This window comes from Vipera berus (assembly GCF_964194415.1).
Source record: "Vipera berus genome assembly, chromosome: 1".
Lineage (NCBI taxonomy): Eukaryota > Metazoa > Chordata > Lepidosauria > Squamata > Viperidae > Vipera > Vipera berus.
The window spans coordinates 204,319,441-204,330,800 of NC_138202.1; the positions used below are offsets into that span (position 1 = coordinate 204,319,441).

Genomic DNA, 11,360 nt, shown 5'->3' on the forward strand with positions numbered 1-11,360 from the left:
AATTTCTGACCCCTCTTATTCTTCCCATATCCAATATATCCTTTGCTTCTTATTTCAGCAATTTAAATTTAGCTGTGAAATCTGAACTGAGACCAATTTCTGTCACCTTTCAATATAGTCCCTCATATGTATGCCAGTTTCAAAAAGCTTCATCAACACGATTAACATTTACTGAGCATGTTTTTCCCAAGCAGTAAACGAGTTTTTTTATGACTTATTTTCTACTTCATTAGAATCCTCAACTACAGAAAGACAAAGAGACAGATATCCTAAGTTCTTATTTTGTCTTGTCACTATTTACGCAATAACACTATGACAAAAAATACATTCTATTCTATTTAAGTATATCTTCTCTTGCTATTAAACTACTGAACAGAACCAAGGATAAATCTTTTAATATTTAGAAAATTATTAAAAGCCTGATTACTAAAGGAAGTGTTTGGGAATACGAATCTGACAATTAAGTTACCTAGAAGATACATGAACTAATATTTATGCTTTTATGAAATTAGTTAAAATGTTTATAACATATAATTTAACATATAATGAGGACCCAGATTGTTGGGGGCAATTAAGCTGACTTTGTAATAATGCCGCTGGGGTGTGTGTGAAAGCCCTAATAAGCAGGCATATACATAGAATGAAGGCTACTGCTAAGCTTGTAAGCCGCCCTGAGTCTTCGGAGAAGGGCGGGATATAAATGGAATTAAAATAAAAATAAATAAAAATATAATTTGTATTATTTTGTTATGTATTGTATGATTCATTTACCTGTAAGCTGTTTAGATTTACTCAAATGAAGTGGCACAAAATTACTTGTAATAAATGAATGAATGAATGAATGCTGTATTGTATGTATGTATGTATGCATGTATATGAGGGACGCGGTGGCTCAGTGGGTTAGGACGCTGAGCTTGTCGATCAGAAGATCGGCAGTTTGGTGGGTCAAATCCCGAGTGCCGCATAGCAGAGTGAGCGCCTGTTACTCGTCCCAGCTTCTGCCAACCTAGCAGTTCGAAAGCACGTCAAAATGCAAGTAGAAAAATAGGGAGCACTATGGTGGGAAGGTAACAGCGTTCCGTGCGCCTTTGGCGTCTAGTCATGCTGGCCACATGACCACGGAGACATCCTCGGACAAGCGCTGGCTCTCTGGCTTTGAAACGGAGATGAGCACCAGCCCCTAGAGTTGGAAACGACTAGCACACATGTGCGGGGGAACCTTTACCTTTATGCATGTATATATTTTATTTGGAATCACAGCCCTCTCTCACACACACACATCACACATATACATACATAAACACGGAGTCCTTTCACAAATTTATCTTCACTAAGAGAAAGGCACAATATTACTAGCTGTGTTCCCCCACCCCCCAGTTGAATTGGTGGAAAGGACTGAAGAAGCAAATTAGGACCATACAATTTGTGGTCCCTAAAGACTTTGAAGTGGTGCTTAAAGATTCCCTGAAATCAATTTACAACATTTAAGTAATGGAAGAGAAAAACATGAACAGAGCATGCACAGAGCATAAGTGTATTGCCTGTATTTACTTTTAGATAACTTTAAATATGTTAAATTTCACTTCTGTCTTGAGCGTGCATATTTGTTTGTCTTAACTCCTAAGTTGTACTACTCAAAATTTAAATGTAACCCTTAGCCTCAAAAAAGTAACAGCATAACCCAAGTCTATAGTTCTCACTTGGTCCTTATAATTACATAACCCATAGAAACAGAGGCTGAGAAATTATCTTATCTGCATGTATAGCTTGGCTTTAGGATTAGATTACATCTAATTACATGAGATCTTGCAACCATTCACCTTCTAGTTCCCAGGGTCATTTTTAACCCAAGCTAAATTTAGAGGTCAGGATTTGTTCTTTCAGGATACTAAGACAAGCAACACTCCCAAAATTCAACATCAACATAGCTTCTGTGTTGCCTGAAGTGGTGCCAAGAAAATAGATTGAATGAGGTAAAGTAATTTAGGCATGGCGTTTTCAAAGAACAAGTAGCCCATGACATGTTGTTGTAAATTGTGACTAAGCAGCTGTCTGAAGAATTTTTGAAAGGAATTTCCATAGAAGGCTTGATCTAAATATATTTAAATCTGTAAGACTTGTAGCTTTAAACAACCTAATTGCTTAGATGATGCCATGCATATAGAATAACTTGGCAAATCTGTATACTTTGAAGTTTTGCATTGTTATAATTAAAGGCAAATTGCTTTAATAAATAATACCTGCATAGAGTCTGTTAATTTAGAAGACTCCTGCCTTTACAATGTGGCATGTGGCTTCTGTTTACTTGGCAAGAAAAATATTTCACAGCCCTAATTCTCAAAAGAAGCCGGGATATCTATGAGAATATGCTTTCTGATCACTATCTTTCCAATTCTTTTATTAATAAATATACTCCTGTTAATTAAGGGGTCTGTGGTGGACTTCTTTAAACAATATATTTTATTTAGAACCAAAGATCACCATAATGCCAAATAGCGTGCAAAATAATTTTCTAGGAGGTCTCTGAGCAAATTCTGAACTGAACCGCATCAGTTTAGTACCAGGATTGTGTTCATTTTTTCCTTGTCAAAAAGATCAAATATCTGGTTTCTATAAATTCTCTTAATTTCAGCTGCCTAATTTGGGGATTGGGAGGGGGATTTGCTGTTGTTATTATGAAATCAAATCCAGATGAGAAATGTCTATACAACATCAGAAATTTATCTCCTGTTCATAGGGAAACTAGCAGGCATCTCTTCCTGACTACGACAAAGGCTAATTGTTTTTAACATTTTCTTCAAGTAAACATCTCTCCCTCAAACTATGGTGAATAACTGATATGCTCTTTTACAGATCACCACTAACTTTATTCTGTATCCACAACTTGTAATATCTCTAATGAAATAAACTTCTCAATTTTACGTCTGGGTATTTTTAGGGGGGAAAATCTTCACGTTTAAACTTATTAAAACACAACTTTTTACAGTATAATTTGCTGAACTTGTGTATCAGTTTTAAAAAGTCTCTAATCCTAACCCTTAAAAGAACATATCAGCGCTAAATACCCCAAAGGAATTTTTTTCCTTAAGCTTAACTGCTAATTGTACCCAACTGCTGCTTCTGTTATCTTATCAACCAGAGTAGAAGGATCAACATATTTTATATTATTTTTTGCTAGAAGGACTGAGTATACTTACACTGGTATTAAAAGCAGAAAGGTGCAGTGATCGATATGAAAATGAATACAGGTAGACACCTGTTGCCTAAGCATTTCAATTAGAAATTAACAATTTATTGCTATCTCTTCTCTCTGGAAATCACTATTTACAAATCCACATTCAAAAGACATAGTATTAAAAAAAACTAGCTTTGTGGGAGAGCTTTACACAGTGAGTAGTAACTGCATGTAACATGCAGAGTCCATGAAAAAGCTAGGTTCACTCAGTAAACAGCCTGATAACTAGATCTGATTTACACTCGATACAGGATCAACACAAGAGATAGAAATTGGAGAACCTCAACGACAGAGGGGCAATTGCATCACTTGGGCAGGAGAAAGAGTACAAGAATTGTACCATTAATTTCACTTATAAAACCATTTCATATTTAATGAACACTGCAATTCTTTTCCAATGGCTTATGCGCTTTTCTACAATAAAACTATCTGAGCTTTTGTGTCCTTGGAAATCTGTTCTTGCCCTTTTATTCTTAGCCAGTGGAAAAAAGTCTGATTGTTTGCTTTCTACAGAATTACCAACATTGAACTTTTAAGGGTCAAACAAATTAAGTAAGCTTTTTAACCAGCTTGTTTTCTATAAGTAAGTCAGTATACAGCTTTACTGTATATTGGATCATTCAGCTAAACTCCCACTGAAGTAATAAAACATAACCAGAGTTTAAAAGCTTTCATGAGAACAGTGCAGGTCCTACACCTATTACAGAAGGATCACAAATACTATATAAAGTGAGAAACTCACATTGTAAATAAGTATGAGGTCTCTGAATCAAATCTGCTATGTTGCTCTTAAGCCTACCAGAAAGTAAGTTGAAAAAGCACTCCTCTTAGAAAACTAACTTTTCATTCTCATCTTTGTTTTTATTGCCCTCAACAAGATAATGAGAAAGAGCCAAAAAGGAAATCTCATTTAATTTTTGAGTCTTTTTTGTCTAACTTCAATCACTGGTCCCTCTTCTCTATTTTCCTTACCCCATTATCCATTTATTTTTTCTATTGTCTTTTTCAGACTATAGGAGCATCTGTTGGGACCAGTAATGTCTTCTTTGCTTACGCAAAGGGATAAAATTTCAAATGCATTAACAGCAGAGCATGTATCTATTAATTGATCATTACGCTACCAAAAAAAAAATAGTGTGAATCTAGCAAATTCATCCTATGAAGAAGGTTCTGTGAAACAGCATGTAAACTGATGGTTGGAAAGTATAAAAATATTTCAAGCCAAAGAATATACACTACTGGTATATCTGCCACTTTGGTGGAGTCGTTTATTTTTCCAATTCCAAATTTTATTTACCCTTTTATGCTTTCCCGCCCCCCTTCCAGGACACATGCACACAAGCACACATACTGTGCATGTTTTTCTTCAGCTGCTTGTCTAAATCCACATAAATGCACCGAGTCGCTTGTTGCTATGGGTAACTTGCCAGGAACCAATGCTCTAGCTTTTCCAATATTACAGTGCAGAGGGGGAAAAAATTGGCAAGCTCCATCTTCTTCCTGCTCCTTTCCCAACTTTAAACCCGGCAGCACCTTTTACCTCCTCTCTGCCCACTCCCCACTTGTCAGAAGGATCACACTCACTCAAAAGCCTCATCGCTCTCACCCACACATCTTTTTGGAGGAACAAGTGGGGTATATATATATATATATATATTCTGACCCACAGACTGGCTCTTTTACAGCCTGAGCTGCCAGATTAAACTAGGGAGAAACGAGGGACCACCTAAGATGCGGCCTTTATATGCTGGAGCCACCTTAAACGGTGGCTCGCTGTCCCCGTCCTGCTGGCAGGAAATTTCCTAACTGGACAACCCCAGCACACTCCGAATTGTTCAATGTTCCGCACGCCAAGCATCTGCTCTCTGGCTGGGCTGCGGTCAGTGTTCAGCCTTGGTGGAGCAGTGGGCTGATGCCTCCTTAAGTAACACCAGCTGCCTGCAATTAGTGCAGGTTCGAGTCCCACCAGGCTCAAGGTTGACTCAGCCTTCCATCCTTCCGAGGTAGGTAAAATGAGGACCCAGATTGTTGGGGGCAATAAGCTGACTTTGTAATAATGCCGCTTGGGGAGTGTGTGTGTGTGTGTGTGTGTGTGTGTGTGTGTGTGTGTGTGTGTGTGAAAGCCCTAACAAGCAGGCATATACATAGAATGAAGGCTACTGCTAAGCTTGTAAGCCGCCCTGAGTCTTCGGAGAAGGGCGGGATATAAATGGAATTTTAAAAAAAAAGGAATCTGGCTGCCCAAAAGCAGCTGAAACTTGGCCAGCTCCACGCTGTCTCTTCTTCGAAGGCACGCACGGATGCCCTCGACCCCTTCCCCGGGCAGCTTCGCGCGCGCGCTGAGTTACACGCATCTCCCGGCGCATGGTGCAATGCCGCTCCATCGATCAGCTCTGCCCGTCGCATGGCGAGGACTTGCGTTTCTTTCCCCCCCCCTCCCTCCCTCCAAGCGCGGGCACCCCTATACCGAAAAAGGGGAAAGTAAAGCGAGGAGTGGAGGGAGGGGGGGCGGGCGGGTGGGCGAGAGGGAAGCCGAGAAAAGGGCTGGCGGAGCTCCTCAAACTTACGTCGTCCCACTTGACAAAGGTGGCGCCCTTCTTGAGGTTAGCCGAGACCCGGACCGGCTGGAGCTGGAGAGCGTGGACTCCTGGCTGTGCCCCAGCCATTGGCGGCAGCACATCGAGGCTTCCCAACGGAGAAGGGAAGGAAAAGGCAGACGGTGGTGGTGGCGGCGGCGGCGGCGGCCGGGAAAGACGCGAGCCTTGTCGAAGGAGCTTGCCCGGATCGCCTTACGCCGACCGGGAGAAGGAGAGAAGCAGCGGCAGCTGCTGCCACTAGCGCCAAGCGCTTCTCGCCAGGCAGGGCGAGCCACACGCGAGCCTACAGCCAAGAGCCAACCGTTCGGTGGTACATCCTAGAGAGAGAGAGAGAGAAGGGCAACGCACCCCTGCCTGCCTGCATGCATGCATGTATGTATGCGTGCACCCCCTACATGCACACACATATGCCGCCGAGGCGCTCCTCGCTGCTCTGGCAAATGCCAACACCGCTGCCGCCCTCTTCCTCCTTCCCGGTTCTCTCTCTCTCTCTCTCTCTCTCTCTCTTTCTCCCCCAACTTTTCTCCGCGCTCAGGGCGCAGGCGAGCGAGTCAAGCCGACAGCGCCACCTGCTGGCCGAGGGCGCCTCCTCTTGCAGGGCATGCGCCCTCCTGGAAAGCCCGTCGCCTTCAACGGACAAAAAAAAAAAAACCTTTCCCGACAGCGGGGAAGATCGCTGTGCCGGATCTCTCCGTGCGCTCTTGGGGTGCCTAAACTAGAGGGCCGCGGCCCGCCTCGCCAGCCTTATGGAAAGCCTGCCTTTTAAGGGTGGAGAGCCACAGGCCAGAACCAGCGGCTCGTAGAGCGAGCGATGTTTTGTTTTTGTTTTCCTTTCGTTCAAGGAGATCGGACCGAGTGACCGAGCGGGAGGCGTTCAGGAAACCGTGTCCTGACTTCTCCGCAGAGTTCCTGTTCGCCCTACCGATCTCGTTTGCAAAGAGCCGCGCCATGCCAAAAATTTAGTTTTTTAAAAAAAAATTAGGCGCATTAGGTGATCGTTTCAAGTCACCGGTTGCTTTCTTTTTTGCCCCCAAGACCTCTTGCGCTCACTTTGTATCCTATAAAGAGGACGAGAGTTACTTAATAGCTGAATAAACTAGCAGTAGGGAATGCGTATAAATCAGGGCTCGTCAACTGCCATCACTACTCCTTTTAGTAAAGGCGCGCCTATCTGTCTGGAAGCCAGGGTATCACCCATATGGAAGAAAAAAACTCAGGAGGAACTTGCCCCATCTTTCTTTGCAGTTTCTGCTCACCCACTGCAATAAGTAAAGGTTCATGGAATCAACCACCGTCAATTGGGTCACATCCACGTTTTGATCTGAAGCTAAACAAACTACATTAGCTGCGCTCCTTGATGTGCTCATCTTTCAAAACTCAATTCTACATGGATCCTGTAGTACACCCCACCCCCGTAGACACACACCCTTTTCCCTAACTTGCAGAAGTATCTATGAGCCTTATCTGCCATCCCACAATTCAATGTTTAGCTATAGTAAACCCTAGATCCACTTCTAAAACAGGGGGGAAGAGATCTAATCCAAAAGGCACAAATTAAAAGCATTTTTAGAAGGGGGGGGGAAATCCCTTCTTCATGAAACAGTGGTTTATTTCAGCATGCCTTCAACTACATCTGTAGTTTTTCTTATCTAACATTCAATTTTGCCCTAGTATGATACATTCCAAAGAACTGTTTTATGTTATCTGATGGATGCCACAAGGATTTTTTTTAACTCCTCTACAGTAACATTCTATAGTTAACTGCTACCGGTAGAATAAAAATGCTGCACAGATTTGTGCCTGTCTATTCTACACCTCCTATACCTCCCCTCTGCAGTTTTCAGTGGGGAAAGGAAAATGCTCTTATTAAACTAATGGCTCATTTTCCTTTACCAATTTCTCAAGGCAGGATGAGGGTAATTGTTTATACAACCATTGGGTTATCAATGTCAGGGTGTTCAGTCTCTTCTCTTTCACCACATCCATAGTTCCGATTATTATTTCAGTACTTCATGCTTTTCTTTGTCAGTGCAATTATTTCTGGCCATTTTCTTTCATAACTAAACATATTTCAGAAATTGTGTGCTCCTTAATCATAATGACTATGATAATCATTCTGAGGTGTTGAAAAAAAATCAAGATGTTTATTTTCAGGATGCTTTTTAGTTCTTTCAAGACTGAATTTTCTCAGCCTCTTTTGATGCCTTGTGTCTATAATTTAAGATGAGCTCAGTCTTAATAAACATCTTAAAGAATTATTAATCCTTGTTCCTGTCTTCTTCTATTCAATTTCCGTGCTATTTTAAACAGTAAAAATATATATCAGCAGTAATGAAGATAGTACTAAAGTTTCACCCACCTTCTTCAAATTGGACAGTTCTACCACCTCTTTGAAGGGACGCGGTGACTCAGTGGGTTAGGACGCTGAACTTGTCGATCGGAAGGTCGGCAGTTTGGCGGATCGAATCCCGAGTGCCGCGTAGCAGAGTGAGCGCCTGTTACTTGTCCCAGCTTCTGCCAACCTAGCAGTTCGAAAGCACGTAAAAATGCAAGTAGAAAAATAGGGACCACTACGGTGGGAAGGTAACAGCGTTCCGTGCGCCTTTGGCGTCTAGGCATGCCGGCCACATGACCACGGAGACGTCCTCGGACAAGCGCTGGCTCTTCGGCTTTGAAACGGAGATGAGCACCGGCCCCTAGAGTTGGAAACGACTAGCACGCATGTACGGGGGAACCTTTACCTTTACCTACCACCTCTTTAATCAAATTTAAAAACCATATCTTATTTTCTAAATTGTTGTATTATTTCAAGATAACAATAGCAAAGATGGTTGTCTAACCTTAATTACCACAAAGCTTTCCATATGCATAGAAAAAAATGCATATTATATATTCCAGTTATATCTTTTACTTACCTGCAATATATTATTAATGCTCACAAATGCTTTGCAAATTGTTGTCTTGGGGGGGGGGGAAATACTAGTGCAACAAAATATATAAACATTTGGTTGAATATTATTACTGGAGATTTGGAGTATTGCATTTTTTTAAAAAATATTGGGAATGCAACACAAAGCAATAGTAGTTTTTATGGTTTTATATTTCAGGTTTATCTCATAAATTGTCCTACTCTCCCCCAAGCTAAAATGATTTTACTTTGCTTTACTGAAGATGCTCTTGGAAAATGGCAGAATTTAATTTGCAGTCCTCCTTTTACAGTGTTTATTAAATCAGTGGCAAAACACAATGTAGGAAAGCCTAATAGCAGATAAAGATCAAACCAGCCCTTCAGAATTGCCAGCCAGCATGATCACTATAGAATTTGGAAGTTATGGTCCAACACATGGAAGGTAATAATATGGCATCAACAACATTTCGGTAATTGACTGCAAAATGATTATGGTCAGCAATGATAAAGACATTATATGGCATGTAATTTTATTGACTCAATAGGCTAATTATTCCATTTGCTTGCAAATTAGCTACACATGTGTCCTAGACCAGATTTGAGCCACCAGTGCACCTAACACAGAAGGGCTATTACTGATTTATTACCAGCCATAAGTTACTTTGCATACTACTTCGGGGACTGATGAAACCCACCCAGTTTACTCCATTGCTCCAGCATTTACATCCTGATTAATTTGTAATTAGCAAAATACCTGTCAATTATAAGGGTATAATATTATATAAGAGGCAAGGGTGACAGGTAATTGTGCATCTTCATGATTTACATTCAAGGACATTATGCCCCCAATATATTATACAAAATAATTCTAGTGGAAAACATAGGATAGGCCTTTTAACTCAACTGCAATAGTTCAGTGTTTTGTTTGGATTAGAAACAGCAGTTTTCACTTTTGAAAATAATGGTATAGTCCAGTGGTCTTCAAACTTGGCCTTTTTATGACTTGTGGACTTCAACTCCCAGAATTCCTCAGCCAGGAATTCTGGGAGTTGAAGTCCACAAGTCATAAAAGGGCCAAGTTTGAAGACCCCTGTTATAGCCTCATATGTTAAGCTAAGAAAACTGTTGTTCATGATCAGTATTGCTAATTACAACTCACCAAAAAAACCCACTTTCAGTTTGTTAACTCAATTGTTAACAAACAATGGCACAACTCCACAAATGCAATGAAATGATAAAGGAAAAACCATGTCATTGCTTCATGACAGTGAATCAGTTTGAAACCATGATTTGATGCACACATACTAAGATATTATTATTAGTAGTAGTGGTAGTATTTACAATACATGCTGAAAATAGTGCTTAATTAGCAAGGGTACATACCGTAACTTTTTTGGAGTAGAAATATAGATAGGCTAACATAACTCCTTAAAGCAGTATTTCTCAACCTTGGCAACTTTAAGAGATGTGGACTTCAACTCCCAGAATTTCCCAGCCAGCAGTTGGCTGTCTGTTGGCTAAGGAATTCTGGGAGTTGAAGTCCACATCTCTTAAAGTTGCCAAGGTTGAGAAAACTGCCTTAAAGGATTAACACAGCATTTACTGGTTTATCCTCACCCCTTCTACTAGATCAGGGGTAGGCAACCTCGGCTCTTTTATGACTCATGGACTTCAACTCCCAGAATTCCTGAGTCAGCTGACTCAGGAATTCTGGGAGTTGAAGTCCATGAGTCATAAAAGAGCCAAGGTTGCCTACCCCTGTACTAGATTAAGGTCTCCAATGCTGAAGGGGAAAGGAAGCCGTACCAATGCTATATTCCACTCATAGCTCTATAGGAACCCTGTAGGAACTAGATAACTCATGGTTCCCTCAGATTAATCTTAAAAGAGTAGCAGGAGCTGTTTGAGAAGAAACAGTTTGAGGATGCCAATCCTAAGGAGTTAGGGCCTAATTCTAAAGTCTTAGCAAAATGTCCATCACCCAGCCCTGCATTCAGATTGTAAACCAAATATTCACTAAATCCACAAGACCATTTACTTCCCCAAGTCAGCTGTCAGAGAGGAGATGCTAGACTTTTAGGAATAACCTTTTGGACTGTTGATCTATTCAGAAGTAGTCCAATGACTACAATTTAATTAATCCAGTTCAAATGTGACTGTTGGAGACCATGAGGTCTGGATAAAAGCTTTTGTCTAGACCAGGGGTCAGCAACCTGAAAGAGTGAAAGAGCCACTCGGAACCGGTTCCCTCACAAAAGGAAAAACTGGGAGCTGCAAAAAATGTGTGCACATGCGCGTACATGCGCACATGCGCAGAACAGGGTTTGACTGAAGAGTGGAGCCAAGGCGAGATATGCACCGACCCTGCATATTTGAATTGATTGGCTGAACTTTTTTAGTCCCACTTTTTTTTTCTGGACTGCACATGGCAGAGGACTGGGAGCCGCAGGGGACGGCTGAAAGAGCCGCATGCGGCTCTGGAGCCACGGGTTGCAGACCTGTGGTCTAGACTCATTGAATACTGACATCATAACCCTACAGACAGGCTTAGACTGTTCCTCACAATAAATTTTTCATTCGATAATATAACCATCACCAGGACTGTTCTGAACTTTATTAC

The 11,360-nt window shown here is 41.3% G+C and overlaps 1 protein-coding gene across 3 annotated transcripts in view; it reads right to left on the reverse strand.

The window, feature by feature from the left end:
- PLCB1 (phospholipase C beta 1) overlaps nt 1-6,303 on the reverse strand; it is a 497,164-nt gene extending 490,861 nt beyond the window's left edge. For all 3 annotated transcript variants that reach the window (XM_081321970.1, XM_081321971.1, XM_081321972.1), the window contains exon 1: nt 5,803-6,303. In XM_081321970.1, the coding sequence (XP_081178096.1) occupies nt 5,803-5,901 (99 nt within the window). In that variant the 5' untranslated portion in view covers nt 5,902-6,303. The remainder of the gene's footprint in view (nt 1-5,802) is intronic.
- Between the last annotated feature and the right edge of the window lie 5,057 nt (nt 6,304-11,360).